Raw genomic sequence first — 16985 nt, 5'->3', positions numbered from 1 at the left:
TTTTGCTGACCTAATTCCATTAGAGCCTTTTGTATACAATCGTATATTTTTATGAACGATTTACCATTGGTATTATTGAGATCCATCTTGTTTTGCAATCGAGTAGCAATCGTAACTTTTTGCCTTCTTGATCTATTATATGCTTTTCAAGAACACTGCTTTGAACTGAAGAATATTTGAAAAATTTAATAATTTTTCGTGTTTCATCAAGAATTTTGCCAATGTCTTCACGAAAGATTGGTAATTGTCTAACTAAATCATTTTGGAAATTTAAGTTACCATCAAAAGCAAATGCACCAGCTACCTCATCATTTTGTTCGGTAGTTTCAACACAATCATCATCTGCTAAATTTTCATCATATTCTAAATTCTCATCATCTTGGAAAATATGTATCAATTACCGCATCATCATTCGTAATTAAACTCCCACTTTTTTTATAAAATACATCAAGTACAGCAAGATGTATAGCATGGTTGTAGCATAACTGAGAAAATGGTAAAATATTTTTCCCATATTTTACCATGACTGATGCTCCATCATGTGTGGATCCGACGATATCATTATCCATTTCAATTCCATAATCTTTAAGTTTTGCTTTTACCAAATCGATAGTGGCATTTGAATCACAAGAACCTATTATTGCAGATAGACCCAAGACTACAGGTGGCTTTGTTGCTGAATGAAGAGTGATATTCATGAATCTTCTAACGTTTATATCACTCCATTCATCGGCAGTAATACTAAATCTCTCTCCAGATTTTTTTTGCTCTAATAACGACGCCATTAATTCTTCTTTTTTTTCTTTATAAAAATCCATTATAAATTTCATTACCGTTGTTTCACTTTTTGGCATTTTATAATTACGACTTGCTACGAAACCCCTAATGGCTTCAGATGAAGTAATTCCTTTGATGCTAAATCCATCTTTTGTCGCACATTTCGCCAATATTTCATTCAATGATTCTCGACTTATGAAATTTATTATTCCATTTCCAACTGATTTTGTGTTTTTCGAAGAAGACGCATCAGTTTCATTTGTGTCGCCCAAATTTCTTTTTTGTAAAGATATGCTATGTAATTTTAAATGATTAATCATTCCAGTAGTATTAGATCCCGGACGTTGAATTATAGATTTGCATATGTTACAAACTGACTCCGATTTCTCTTTTTTTGTAAAATATTTCCATACCTCTGATTTTTTCGAAGACATTTCTGGGTATATGTAAATAAATCACTAAAATAAAAAATCACAACATAAAAATTGAAAATTGAAATTTATACGTATTTAAATATGCATTTATTACTTGAAATTTAGTACATTTTACCCAAAACACTTCACTTACCAAAGGCAGCTATATATATTGGATAATTAAGTATTTATTTTATTTATTTCACAAATTTTTTTTTAAATATTTCACTTTCTTGCAAATTTTACGTCGTACAACTTCAAATTACAAACGTTATTTATTTTATGTAACTTAGTTAAAAAAAAACTTTTGAAACTTAGTTAAAAATCAACGGTTGCTAAGCAACTTTATTAGAAGTAAAAGAAGAAAAAACGGTAGAATACCGACACTCGATTGATTAATAGTTAAATGAATGTGCAATATTTACATATTTTTGTTTAAATATTATACTCGATACTCGAAAAAAATATTCCGAGTAGTCAACTACTCGGAACTTGCTTATAAAGTATCAATTACTCGGGTACTCGGGTAATCGATAATCGTAATTGGATTCCCTACTTGGGATACGTTAGTTATCTTTAGGAAACGTTAGATCTTTGAAAAATCAACGGGTTATCGTAAAAGTCGTTATTGAGTTTTTTAAAATTTAAAATCCCGTTTAGGTTTCGTTAAACAACGCGTAATATCTTTAATTTCTATTAAAAGATTTACATGATCGTAATGTCTTTAGGAATTCTGCGCCATTAAAACTCAAAACGTTAAGTTTCAACGTGTGTATTGAATACCTTGCTTTGAATACTCCGAGGCTACATTATTTAGGCACTGTACCTTCGGCGCGAAGTTTTACGAAGGCGATGCGAATATTCGGAAATTCAGAACTTCGTAATTTTCAAAGCTTGTTTACGAAGTTTTACGGAGTTTTTCAAAGTTAATGAAGTACTACGATGTACTACGAAGTAAGGCTATGCGAAGGTGCGGTACTTAGCGTTATTATTAGCATATTTATCTAAAAATTTTTTTTTTAAAAACTAAAGTTTAGTTCGAATTTTATTATGATTACATATTCATTTGAATTGACATTACAATTCAAATGAAAATGTAATCGTCGTAAAATTAGGTTTTAATGAAATAAAAGGTTTGAAAATGACGCGTTAATCCAAACTCATTAACGGCTAGGTTAAAAAATGTAAATTTTTTATAGAAAAGTTCTAAAATAATTGAATTTTTATAGAAAAGTTCTAAAATAGTTGAAATTAAAAACCGTTAATTTGGTGGTAAAATAAAATTTTTGGCAAAAGAAAGAAAAGTGTTTTACCAAAAAGCAGATGTTAACTAAATGCTATCTTGTTATTATCTTTAACTGCATGTCTGCCAACTAGAGAAGTGCCGAAGTCTATAAGTCATTTGAAGTTAAATGTAATTATAATAAGTTATTAGTTATATGTTACTATCTAATTTTTTCTTGATCATAATTTTTAAATCTGATTAAAGTTGTGATTTTAAATTTTCGAAGTTAGAATAATCCGAATCAACAATCTTCCATAGAAGTAACGACGTGGATTAACTAGGTGACTCACATAAGTAAATAGTTGCATCTCAGATAAAAGATAATTATGAAACAAAAGAAAGTCATTAGTTTATATTAGTCCTCGGGCTTCATTATTCAACTCTTAATGTGACATTAAAAAAAAAAATTTTTCTTTATTAAAAACTTCGTTGCATTATAATTTGATTGAGCATGCAAACAATTAAAATAATTTATTCAATGTTTGAATATTTTCTAAAGTATTCAAAGAATGTTTGAGCGGATTTTCATAAAAATCTCAAAGCATACAGCAGATTCTTTATATCTCCAGCTATATCATGCACTAAAAACGTCATTTGCTCTTTTTAAAACAATAATGAACAAACTTCAAACTAAAGTTTAGACACACCAGAAACACGAATCACTTCACGTGCAGACAAACCCGCGTGAATCAAATTTAAAGCTAATTTCAAATTAAAACACCTCTTAAAAGTTGAAGAGGTAAAGTACTTCAAGATCGAACTTTCTGAAGATTACTGAAATAGGAAAAAGTTTACTGAAATAGGACTCTTGATACGTTTAAAACAGCAAATGGCTTTGGTGTGACAAAATTTTATTCATAATTTGTTACTTTTGATAAATATGTATGTAACAGATTTTACCGAATAACAATTTCTCGCAATTTCTTGAAAGGTTCAAACAAAATAATATAATGTATGCGAAGCATTCTAATTTTTTTCTTAGAGTCTTGTGACTCGGTATATCAACAATCATAAATTATTTTAAATTCGTTTTATTTTACATGGTGCTTAATCGAAACTTATTTTTTCTCCTTGAGATGAAATAAGGATTTTTCAACTTGCTCAAAACTATGCATAAAAAAAGTCCATTTATAAATTGGTCGAACCAAAATAAGAAATCTTTAGAAGTTTCACAAATTGTAAACAAGGGACCAACTCTGTAAATATTGTCAATTCTATTGTTTGGAAACGTCTCGCCAAGTTCAACCAAAAATCTATACAATTAAACATTGAAGTTTAGAAAATTAACAAACTTTAACAAAACATTAATTTAATTAACGAACAATAATCTTAACTGTAAAACTGAAACTCAAACCTGAAATAAATTTTTGCTCTATCAAAGGATGTGCTGATTGGCTTCCTCAAGCTTAACTAATCTTTATGACATTGCATAAAACCAAAGAACCAATTTTTGTCAGCATATTGCTGAAAAACATAACATTTACTTGAGACCTTGTTTCTTTTTGCCAGTTGAAAAGCAATGGAACTTATATCTTTTGGAGTAAGTTATTGAACCATGACTTTTAACAATAAAAAAAATTAACCTCTGAAATTTTACACATTTGTTGATAAATTCAAGTTTCTCACAGTGGAGTTGCTTGTTTTAGGGTGAGATGTTTCTTAAAATAATTTCACCTATACTTTTTTTAAGTGCTAAATTATTTCAGCGCTCGATCAGCAACTGGGCAGCATTAAAAGGATTGTTAAATCACTTTCTATCAAAAAAGAATTTCGGCGAGTTTTATGAAAACAAACAAAAAAATTGTTAATATTTAAAGTTGATTCTGAATAAATATTTAACAGGATAATTAATAAGTAGGAGATAACAGAAACTCAATATAAATATATAGTATATAATTCAATTATAATATATAAGAGTCTATGATAACGGAATGTAACAAAAATTTGTTCAATTCAATTATTAGGTGGACCGGATAGTAATGCCGTTTCTGCGCTTGTCAATGTATATTATTTATCAACTCATTGTGTGCATTAGAGTCATGCCAACAACATTTTAAGGTTAAAGTAACTTCTTTCCTTGTAAATATTGTTACCAAAAAAAGTATACATCTTAGGTATTTAGGTCCCGCATAATCTGTCCGAAGACAACAAAGCTAACAGTTTCACCACATGCAACCAACATACGCCACATGCAACCACATGCAACCTACAGCTGTTTCAAAGGCACAATACAGAGGCGTTTTTTGGTTGCTTGATCACTGGAGATAAAAAATGGCAAAAGGTACTGGCTCTCCCCGAATGAATTGCCACGAAGCAATTCTTTTTTTTTACAGTAAATATATTTTATTTAAAAAAGTCAACTTTACATCCCGGTCCCCCTAATATTTAACATTTCGGTACATAATCCACTAAATTTTATGTTGCTACATACGTTTTCTTTGTACAAGTAAGTACTGTTTTAAGCTCTATAGTAAATATAACAATTCTTTCCTTCTTTTTTTCTTTTTTTTTTAACGGAGCTAAAAAGGTTTTATAATGATTTCTACACGTTGTAAATTACAAATTTCTGCTACGTTTGTGGATGGTATGTTTGTAGATGGTATGTAAACAAAACTGCTCTATTAATATTTTACACTTCGCCAAAATTTCAATATTGTTAGCATATTCAAAACTTTTACCAATACCTCTAGGTAATAGAAAAGCCATACCAAATTAGATGGGAGGAAGTTATAATGGGGATTACACAGGTGTACAAAAAATTTTTTTTGCTTTGGTATACATAAACTTTGGTATATGTTGAAAAGAAAAATCAAGTCTTAGGCGAAAAAAGTATAATATGAGTAAAAACTTACGATAAAAACTTTCATTTTGTGCCATTCTTGAATATTGCAAATCACGTGCATTTAAAATTTCGCATTAAAATTTAAAATTTCGACAATAGGCTAACATGATCCCATCTTCCTCAGTACCTCAGTCACATAAATAAAACAGCTTATGGAGTTTTTTCTTTTTACAAGAGTGTGTATATTCTTGATGAATGATATTTACATACATCTTATATTAAAAATATGCCTATTTCCTGCCAATGGAGTGTTAGCAATCATATATATAGTTTGGAAATACTTTCTGTATGCAAGCTTATATGATTATCATAAATAAAGACACTTTTAAGATTTGCCATCAGCAGAGAAAAAAAAGGAATTCAACATATTTAACACATACTTCATAGTAAAAAACTTAGCGCCCCAAAATTACCTAGAAACAGTTTTTACATATTCAGCACCAAAATATTTTGACCAGTGTTGTATCTGAAATTTGGCCTATAATGATGTCTTCACTCCCTAAAGATAAAAACAAAATTATTACCACATAGTTGTTCAACTAAAAGTGTACCATGTGAGTTCAGATATCAAAAGATTGTGAGTTAAGTCATGATTATATTTACATACTCAAAATCATAATATAAGATATGTAGCTTTCTGAATAATCGAATACTTGACAAAAATTCCAATAAGAAAAAATTCTTACAATGGCATCAAGAGAATACATGGAAGTGTCTGTTTTTTCTGTGTAAACAAAGTCAAGAGTTGAAAGTCGCGTCTTCTCATACATTGAATTTACCACTAGGCACCACTCTCATCTGTTGAACATAACATAACATTTTCAACAATAAACTGAAACAGCTCGTTGTGGTATCCACTTTATCAAGTCATGGACAGATGGGGGTAACGAGTGGCAAACTTATTGGAGTACTCTGTGAGGTAGCCGCATAGTTTCGTACTTATCAACTAACACGAAATACTTTTACTGAAGGCTTAAAATCTTTCCTAAATGCTGACTGTAATACTTCGACATCACGTCCTTTTCACTTAGTTTCTTCAAATTTACCACCTAATCTATCGACAGCTTCTTTTACGTGACTTGTTGCGAAAAAATGCCATACCAAACTTTCTAAGCGACGTTTATATAAGATTTTTGTGAGAGCTGACAATACGTAGCGAGTTTTGTATTGAGAAGATGATCTGTTAGTAAATATGGTTAAATTTTTTCATCTAAGATAGCTTTTGTAAAAGACAGCACTGACACTTTGTTGTGAGCAAGATAAATACTGACAACAGCATAGCTGTGTATGATCATATCAAATAGCAAGACAACTGTAGTGCAGATTGTAAGGATACTGTTAAAGAAAAAGGGTTTTATCTTGTTCATTAAGTAAAAGTTTTTCACTGAAGTCAATCTGTAAATTACAAAAAGTAATTTATGTTAGACCCATAAGGCTCCTTAAAAAAAGACCAGTTAGAAAGATACTTAAAAAGTTAAAGAAAGAAAAATATTCTACATTTTACCTGAATGATTACTTGTTCAGTTTCTACATTTGAAATGTTTAATTGAAGCAGTACTTTGAGTCCGCTTGACGCAACAGTGACGCCTATAATTTGGTGTAATTAGAAAAAAATGAAATCTTATACGTTGAGCAAATGTATGTTTAAATAAGTGATTTGGTATCATCAACCCATTGTTCAAAATTCACCTCAGCATCACCAAACTGCTGAATCAAATTACTTGAAAGCCACAACGCTTGTTAACTTCTAGTAACACCTCTTGGCGTTACTAAAAGTTAACAAGCTTCTGAATCCAGTGCTCTTTTTAGACCAATGAATAGACCTCTTGGCGATTTATTTCACCTGCAGTAAGCTCTGTAAAACTTTCTTAACAGGTTTGCATAACGTTTGAGTGGCGGTGCATAACGTTTGAGTGGTGGTGCATGAAGAGGTGGCTTCAGCTTTGACTAGCTCACGTTTAACTGTCTTGGCTTCTCGATTACATCGTCGACGCTCTTCCAACTCTGCTCAGACATCTAGTATCGCAACTTCCTTATTCTTTTAGCTTTGCGCTCGCAATATTTTGGATTGGCATCCTGAAATCTCTTGCATCTTTGAGATATTGCTGGAATTTAAAAAATAAAGTACAGTATTAGATAACACGTTAAGTATAGTTAAAAAAATTTTTTTAACAAATTACAATAGCGCTTTATGATAATATTAGGTCACTCAAAAGATCAGAAACTACAGAAAGAATATTTTACACCGATGTTTAAAGATAAAAGTAATTCTTAAAAACATCAAAATAAAACCACGAAAATAAAAGTAATAATAATAGCGTTACCCTAAACAAATTTGCATTACTTAATTTGCATTGCTAAAATCAATTTGCTGTACTTAATCTTCACAAACTTTTAATCACATTTTCAAATAATAAGGAATTAAAAAGTAATATCTTTGAACTTATTTTAGTTACACCAGATTATAGTGTTGCGTGCAGACTGAAATTTGTGGGTGTAAGCTAATCAACGAAACCCGAATGGTAGTTAAAGTGTTTCTACTAAAAATAATAATTTAGCACAAAATATATATTGAAAAAGACGAGAAAAATTTATTAAATATGATGATAAAAGTTCAGACAAAACAAATTTAGGCTGATCTTCATAACTAAGCACTTTATCTTAGCAACCTTTGGATGATTGATAAAGATGATACGAAATTAGAGGTTGGTGATATTCGTAGTTTAAAAATCTTATTTACTCCAGAAATTTAAAAATAACAATGAACAGTGTTGGGCACAGACTGGATAAAAGCAAAGTCGTGACATAATCAGTACACCTCACCGTGAATGGGAGTTGAAAAAATATACAAGAAATTATGATTCCGAACAAAAACATTAGACCTAAAATATAATTTTCCCATTTTTTCGAAAAAAAACAAACTATTAAACAAGTAATGTAATTAATTTCTAATATCCTGCTGTAAACCAAACTTTAAATTAAAAAATATATATATTATTTACATGAAACATAGGTATCTAAGGTTCATTTGACCAAAAAATAAGATCATTGTTCAATTTTGATTTTCTTGTAATTTAACAATTCTGCCGTGAAATCGCCCTTACACATAAACCGAGTGTTTTTCTGTTTCGTCCATGACGCAGTATTCCATTGAAAACTGCACAGCTTATAAATTGCAAATAATACATTTTTTTATCTTGCTAGAAACGTGCTGGCTAAAAGCTATTTGAAAAATATTAATAACTTTTTGATGCAGTAAAAGATTTCCTCTTTTTTCTTCAGAAGATGAAACATAAATTCTCACCCACAAGGGATTGAGAAAAAACAAAACAAAATAAAAAAAATTGCTAACTTTTCAGTGTCCTGTCCTCTTTAATACTTAAATAGAACAAAATAACATAAGTTATGCAAGTTACTTTCAGATCTGAAACGATTAAAGTTTATTCACTTTAAAAATATATACTATAATAAAGAACTATATAATACTATAACTATAAGAACAATAAAAAATATAATGCAATAAAAAAGAACTAGAAACTTTATTTTCTACTTAAAATATTTTCGTGTTGTTCTCTCTCTCTCCCCCTCTCTCTCTCTTTTTTTATTTATTTTATAGTGAATAAATTTTATTTAAAAACAGATTCATTTCTCATATTTATCGTAAAATGTTATACAGTGGTTTTCAAAAAAAAAAAAAAAAAAAAAAATCTGTAATTAATTTTTGTCACACAAAAAAAAAACATAAAAAAACAACCATACTTGATAAAAATATTTTCTTCTCAAATCAGCTGTTTTTCCGTACTGCTTTATTATTTAATGTTAGTTTGATCATTTCTTATACAAGATTCCCAAAAAACTGCTAGTGATAACCAGTTTGGCCAGATTTTTTCCGGGTTTTAAGAAGTTTGTAGTTATTAAGAAGATTAACAGAATCAGCTACAGAGAAGTAACAAATAAAATATTAATTTTGGAGAATAGGGTCAAAAATTCTTGAAACAAATTTTAAGCGACAGGTGGCATTCAACGTCATCCAAAATCCGGAAGGTCAAAAAATCTTACATTTTGTCAAGTAAGAACAAACACAAGGTTAAGTTATCCAAAAATTGCCAAAGCCTTCAACAAAAACCTTGAAAAACGTTTCTTCAAAAATAGTTTTAAGCATTTTACTTTGGTAAACCACTGGTGTTTATGCAGCCATTAGAAAGCCAGTAGAATCAGCCAAAACACTAATATATAAACGTTGGAGAACTGCACGGTTCATTGATGATTAATTGGTGTAAACAGTTTCAAGAAGTAATGGCTTCTGCCACACAGCTTTTAAAGTCAAGGCTTGGACGTAAGAAAGTCAATTTTATATCTTAACTAGCTAGATCACTAGATTTGAATCCAATCAAATGTATTTAAAATTGAAATGTGCAAAGTGTTACTCAAGAACTAGGTGCATAAGTAGTCTAAAACCAGAACTAGATACCATTTGGAGAAAAGTTCCAACTGAAACTTTCAACTATCTTGTTATACCGATGCAAAAGAGATGCATAGGTTTCAAAAAAAATTATACGGAGAGATTATGATGTTAAAAATTATGCGTTTAAATACACATTTTGAGATTGATTGTTTGCTGGCTCAAATTTTGATTTATGGAAGTTTTTTTTTTTATTGATTTATTTTGTTGTTGTTGCCTGAGAACATTTAAAAGTATGTTATGTTTTAGTATGACACCCTGATGATATTTAAAAACATGACTGTATTTTTCAGTATTACACCCTGATACAAAGTTTATTTATGAAGAAATGTTTTTTTGAAAATAAAAATAAAAGTTAGTTCAATATCTTCTCTATTTTTTTATTTTTAATCCACTAATTTTTTTTTTTTTTTTAAATTACTGCATAAAGACTCAAACATTTCGGATGTATTAATGAACATTATGAATATCTTGAGTTAATTCTATTTAATAAAAATGGCCGCAAACTTTTTTAACTCTCAATAAATATATCGATTCCTCCACTATAGAGCTTAAAAGTGATTGTTAATTCTTTCAGCTTTAAATCGCCAAAAAAATAAAGCTTTTTACATGTGACAAAACTAATAGTGAAGCTTAGTCATAAATGCGCTTGCATCGTATCAAAGTCAAATAAATGCGCTTGTATCGCATCAAAGTCAATTGAATGCACTTGTATCGTGTCAAAGTCAAATAAGGGACAAAAATGTCACCAAGGTTTAATAAAGTTTCAAGGAGAGGCACTTTATGTAAAATTTGTAATAAATTAAGAAAAGGGAGATATTGCAAAATCTGTGGAGATTCTTTGGAAGAAGAAGGTAAAAGTTACAATTATTTTAATTCATCTCTCTGAAAAAGACTTGGATGAAACCATGTCAAAATGCAACTAAAATAAGTCAGTTAAAATACTGTTCAGCATCGTCTTGCTCAACAATTATTACTATTGGTTTACTTTTGTTACATTCGAGTATAGCCTTTGAATTATTAAATAAAATTAGATCTGTTTTTTTTTTTTTTTTTCTACTGATTATACAGATATAGATTATGAGTAATTTTAAACATTTTTGAGTATTGTATACTTATGCTTACATTTCTCGAGTATAAATTGGATTCCAATGGGTTCTTTTTGTTTTCACCTATGTGAAACTCATATATATTAAACTTTTTTTATCTTTCTCCTCGGTTTTTTAGAGTTATCTTTTTTCATCAAAACAAACAATTTTTCGTTATCTATTTAACATTAATGTTTCCATAAACATGTCTTATCTGTTGCTAAGTAACAGGTAAGGCAAATTACGGAAACGTTAATTTTAAGAAGATACCGAAAAAAAAAATTGGTTTCAGTTTCAGTGCAATATTAAAAGTTACCTCATCATTTTTTTTATGCATCAAATAAATAAGATAAAACCCGGAGAAATGTTTTCAAATTAAAATAAATAAATAAATAAATAATTGTTTTAACGCGTGATTGTTGATGCAACACCAAAAATCATCCCATTTATCATAAAAAAAAAAAGAAGCAAATCAGAACCAAAGGTTAATAAAAAAATGTTTTCAAAATTTAACACAAAAACTCAATATTTTTTATTATTGAATATTCGAATCAACGCGGAGCTTTGATTGCTTAGTTACCATGCTGTTGTGTTACAACGCTGACCTACTCCTAATGTTAAAAAAAACAAAACATGTATAGCATTTAAAAATAGTGAGCTCAAAAAAAGAAACCAGTAGAAGAAGTATTTAAGTATCAAACTGTGAAAAGTATCTTATTGTCAAAAGTATCACATCGTGAGAAGTATCACACTATAAAAGAAAATCATAAAGACCCCCCTTACATTGATCAATGTCAGGCGTGCTTTTATAAGTTTTCTTAGCATTCTGGCTTAAGTTTAAAACATACATTTGTTTATGCGGAGTATTTTCTGCTATATCCAATTATTCTTTCCAACTAATAACATTATTATTAGTTGCATACTCTTAACTTTAAAAATAAATAAAAATGTTACTCGCATCTTCTTTCTCTCTTTTATTTGTTACGCATTTCTGTATATAAAATGAGCAAAGGTCTAGCATAATTAGTGACATCACTTTTTCTCAGTTAAAAAGACCAATAGCATTGTGGAAAGACCAAGAGAATTGTGGAACAGAGGTGTTCTCAGTGCTTTTAAATATTTGACAAGTGTTTTGCAAAAAATATATACCAATGCTTCCCTGCGAAATAACATAGCAAATCCCAATGGATTGCGCGGCTGCGGAGAAAGTTGCAGCACTTGTGATTGCAACCACAGAAATACCGAATTAATACCGAATAAGGAAAAACCAAATACCGAAAAAAAACCGAATACCGAAAAAATAAAAAAATTGCTGGATGGAACAATTAGGCTCTACCAGACGGACTAGTAAGCATTTCTCTTCCAATTTTTCAACATAAGGCCTACTTTTGAGGTTTTCAAAGTTGACAATTTGATTTATTATAATCACTCAGGATATTCTTCAAATGTTTATTTTCTCATAAATAAAAAACCACATTTAACTGCGAAAGATTTTTTCATATCTAACACAGCAACGTTGAACTTTCAATTTCAAGCATGAAGTCTTAATTCAAGTAATTTTAGCGTGAAATTTGGAATTGACAATTGGGGAGACTTCTTAAATATTGGAATCATTAAAGCTACATCCACCATCAAAATGTCTTCTTAGCAACCTAATGGGTAAAAAATCCAGGGGTGGGGGTGGGGGGTGGGGTGGAGTGAAGTATCAGTTTCTAGTTGTCATTTCAAAAATATTCTCACAAAAATTACATAAACTCCTGAATTTACTAAACTTACAAAATTTTTATTTGTCCAACACAGGACAAAGTTAGCAATCTGTTTTTTTGGTCTCCTAGCACATTCCATTGTGCATTAAGCATATGGCGTGAGATTGCATTCAAAGGTATTGCTAAATATGGCAATCTTTGGGCTGATCAATGGAGTTTCTAATTTGATGAGATTATTTACTCATTATAAAAGGCTTTAATAAAACTTTTATCCTTGATGTCCTCGCACAATTTGAATTATACCTACTTCTCTATGTTGTTAATCATCTTTTGCAATCTCAAAAATTTGACAACGTGTTGAATTACTTCATAAAAAAAACTACAGTCCAATCCACGGTAAACATCTGGATGGAAGTTAAAAATTGAAGATCAGTTAGATCCATCCAAGAAATATTCCAGGTGCTGAACGCACTAAATAGTAATGTTATTTCCTCTCCAAAAGACTTTTCATCGTCACCTCTTTTTATGTACTTTGTTAAACGTTTTCTACTGTCTAGAAGATAAATTGAATAATATTTTTCCGTATTATCGCATCCTTGTGACTGCTAGAAATCGCATGGCTTTAAATAAATCACAAAAAATTTTGTTTCAATATAAAACTTGCACTCATATTTTGAAAAAGCAAATACTTTGTCAATTTTATTTTTTAGCTATATAAATCTGTTGCCGATCTTTTACGTAATAAAAACGTCGTTTGTTGAAGAACTATTAGTGTAGGTAGCTATAAAAACTAATTTTCATGTCTTCCGCCCAAAAGCTTACTCAATAAAGTTTAATTAATATTTAGTTACACAGACTTAAGGTTCGATTATTCACTGGTAAATCAAACTTGAGATAATTTAATGTCGATTTTTATTCGTTATATATTCGTTATATATTCGTTATATTTTTCAAATACCAGACGTTTTCATCGCCCAGTTTTATTACTGTTGTAAGCATTGGACGTCCTTAGACGTCCACCGGACGTTTTAGGACGTCCAATGCTTACTGGGCGGTGCCCAGTAGAATGACTAGTGACAACTTAGTTCCCTTGATGACAGCAATGCTACTCTCATGACACTCACTTAACGTCAGCGCTCACCACTCTTTTAGCTCTCCTTCAATATTGGCGTTAATACGCCGATATCTTGCTCAATGCAAGCGCTACTCGGCAATAACGTTTCTGTCAATTAAAGGGTGGCAATTAACAAGCAAATTTGTGACCGTTTTGTAGCGATGGGATACAATGAAAGGTCAGTTTTTCGTTGGATTAAAGTTCCAATAGAAAATGTGATCTTAAGAGGAAATCTAGAAACGGTAGACCGGTTAACGTAACAAAGGTTACGTTAACCGGTCTACCGCTTCTATCGAAGATTTAAAAAAAGTTCTATTAACGTTTCAATTGTTTCAAATTACGCGTCGCCAGATCATTTGATTACTTCCATCAATATATCAGTGCTATTTTTAAAAAATGTACCAACAATTAGATATTACAAAAAATTTAAAAGAACTTTATTAACCGAAATACAGAAAAAAGCAGCGCAATCAAGGTATGGGAATCTTCTTGAGAATTATCGAGATGTTCATTTCATTCTTGATGAAGAATCCTATTTTACTTTGTCTCATTTGTCTCATTTGTCTCATTTGTCTCATTTGTCTCATTTGTCTCATTTGTCTCATTTGTCTCATTTGTCTCATTTGTCTCATTTGTCTCATTTGTCTCATTTGTCTCATTTGTCATTTCTCATTGAGAAGTTCTTGTGTAAAATGTTAAATTTAAATTTCAGTTGAAATTCAAAAAACGTTGTTTTTGTATTTTTGTATTTTGTCCAGGTAGTCTCGCGCAATGATATATATTAACTAGATGTCTAACTTCACCAATGATATATATTAACTAGATGTCTAACTTCACATAAATTCCGTAAGAAAATGTTTTGAAGCAAGTTTTTGAAGGTTATAAAGCCGGTAGCCGCATCAAAGTAGAAAAATTACTGGCGATGTTAACTTTAAACATTGGACATATTAATATTGAACATATTTGTTGAATGTAGGTTAAAAGTAATATCAGTTACTTTTAACCCACATTTATAAAGTTATCCAATACTAAAGCATTTCACAAAATCATTCCAATTTGATTAAATTTTAAACACATTTTCTAATTTAACTGACACAAATATTTTTTTGTTCTGTTGTATACAAAATGTGTATACAAAACTTTTTGGGAGCATTTTATTACAAAGTACAATTCTACCTGTGGCTACATGTTTTGCTTTTCGAGTTCTCACAACGCTCGGCAAGTCTTGATGTACAAATTCAGTACAAAAGATACAAATTCAACTAACTTGCCTTATGCACGAACAGATTTTTGAGGAAACTTGAAACTAAAAGTGTGTGGGAGTGATTGAAAAACCAAAAATTTTGAAGTTTAAAAAATAAAATAATTAGTTGCATCAAGAAAATGGATTTGAATGTTGTACAAAAGCATGCTGAGTGTAAAGAAAAGACCACATTCATCGTCATGATGTCGAACATATTTTTTTTGTAACTTAAAAATATAGATGTTTTCTTTCTTATAAATTTTAAATAAAAAATTTCTAAATAAGTTTCACATTTTTAAATGTAAATTTACGGAATTAAAAGTTGAATAAAAAAATCAAATTTTATTTGTCACCCGTTATTCGTGATATTTATGTAAAAAAATTTCTCTGCCCGCTCGATATCTCCCATTTAACTGCTACTTTTCGTGCTTGGTTGTAATTTTTTGAGAAGGTAAAAAAATTTATCCTTCAACGATTTTCACCTTGTAAATTTAGTATAATGAAGTAAAACAAATGAAACAGCCTATTGCCGCTTGTAATTTTATCTATAGATATAATATATCTATCTATAGATATAATATATCTATCTATAGATATAATATATCTATATATAATATATCTATAGATAAAATTACAAGCGGCAATAGGCTGTTTCATTTGTTTTACTTCATTATACTAAATTTACAAGGTGAAAATCGTTGAAGGATAAATCTTTATAGGATTTGAAGGATAAATCCTTCATATTATGAAGGTGAAAACCGTTCTGTGTGTGGGCACGTGGTGTTTTGGATACGAAAAGCATTTTAAAAAATTATTTTTGAAAACACATGATTGACCGGTTTTAAAGGGGATTTAAGGTACGCATGTTTGACTCGACACACTTTTACATTTACTTGCAATGGAAAAGAAAATAGTTTTTTAATACATTTTGCTTATAACAAACTTATATTATATAATTTAATTACTCAATAATAATTTAACACACACACACAAATCCGTTTAAAACCATAAATATATATATATATATATATATATATATATATATATATATATATATATATATATATATATATATATATATATATATATATATATATATATATATATATATATATATATATATATATGTATATACAAATTTATTGTATAGCTGTTGTAAAGAATATATTACATAAAATTTTGTTTGTTTTGTAGGTACCAATCCAGAAGCTACTTATGAAACGGTATGGAATGATTTTAATCTTTATAACAAGAGGGCAACCTGCTTTTATTTTTTTGAATTAGGGTATATTTCTAAAAAGGTACCAAGAGCAATGCCTTCATAATTTTTTTAAAGAAGTATCTAGACAAACAAAAAAATAAATTTTGATATAGTACAGTGTCCACCACAAGTATCCTTGTTATGCTTCTTTTAAGAATGTAGATATCATTAAATATTTATATGAAGCTAAATTTTCAAATCTATTCATACATGCAGATGTCTAGAATTTTTTTTCTACCATGTTACAAACTATTTATCATTTTCTTAAATTATTCTGCTTTTGTCTATAACTTAGTTTTATTACTTGTTGTAAATGTTGGATGACACTTGAAATTTTAAGCCCAAAGTAATATAGTTGGTCTGCAAAAGCATGCTAACTGGCTTAAATTTCCTTGCCTCAAGACAATGAATAAAATTGAATACCTTTAAAACAAGTTTAAAAATAAAAAATCAAAATTATAAAAAAGGATATATGTTTGAAAAAGTATAAGTAATAAAAGAAATCATTATAATAAAACAAAATCTTGCTAATTTTTCTGTGTTAAAAATAACTTTTTTCTTAAAATAAAATAAAAGTTTTCTTGTAGGATACAAAAGCCTTATGAAATATCTTCCCATCTAAGTAACTTCATGATTCTTTTCTTACAATCATACGATTGCAATTATCAACTTAAAAAATAAATTAAAAAAAAAAAAAAAAAAAAAGTAGAAATAGAAATGATTTAGTTAAAAATAAGTGGTTAATATGTTACTAGTAAAGTAGCATTCAGTAATGCAAATGATTTTACATCACT

At 29.3% G+C, this 16985-nt stretch overlaps 1 protein-coding gene and 1 long non-coding RNA gene across 8 annotated transcripts in view; one reads left to right on the top strand and one right to left on the bottom strand.

The window, feature by feature from the left end:
* Positions 1 to 3437: 3437 nt before the first annotated feature.
* On the bottom strand, positions 3438 to 9496 carry LOC149882736 (uncharacterized). Of its 4 annotated transcripts, XR_016444708.1 has the most exons (8): positions 9077 to 9116; positions 8670 to 8695; positions 8320 to 8539; positions 6822 to 7422; positions 6004 to 6652; positions 5328 to 5816; positions 3830 to 3939; positions 3438 to 3728 (listed from the first exon to the last, which is right to left on the bottom strand). It is a non-coding gene; the product is annotated as an uncharacterized LOC149882736 (long non-coding RNA). The 4 variants fall into 4 exon arrangements; XR_016444707.1 differs by having other exon boundaries at positions 6004 to 6712; positions 8320 to 8695; positions 9077 to 9496; XR_016444706.1 differs by having other exon boundaries at positions 8320 to 8695; positions 9077 to 9496.
* Positions 9497 to 10384: 888 nt separating this feature from the next.
* Positions 10385 to 16985, top strand: part of LOC145192792 (E3 ubiquitin-protein ligase rnf213-alpha-like) — a 75756-nt gene continuing 69155 nt past the window's right edge. For 2 of the 4 annotated variants that reach the window (XM_090065716.1, XM_090065720.1), the window contains exons 1-2: positions 10385 to 10633; positions 16125 to 16153. In XM_090065716.1, coding sequence (XP_089921842.1) covers positions 10522 to 10633; positions 16125 to 16153 — 141 coding nt within the window. In that variant the 5' untranslated portion in view covers positions 10385 to 10521. Of the gene's footprint in view, positions 10634 to 15553; positions 15788 to 16124; positions 16154 to 16985 lie in introns of those variants that run through there. The other 2 variants (XM_090065718.1, XM_090065717.1) reach the window with 2 other exon arrangements.

Source organism: Hydra viridissima, unplaced genomic scaffold (assembly GCF_058129835.1).
Source record: "Hydra viridissima isolate aposymbiotic clone 2 unplaced genomic scaffold, HvirCarnegie_v1 scaffold_10, whole genome shotgun sequence".
Lineage (NCBI taxonomy): Eukaryota > Metazoa > Cnidaria > Hydrozoa > Anthoathecata > Hydridae > Hydra > Hydra viridissima.
Note: the sequence above shows the minus strand (reverse complement) of the source record. Positions and strands in the feature narration are given on the sequence as shown.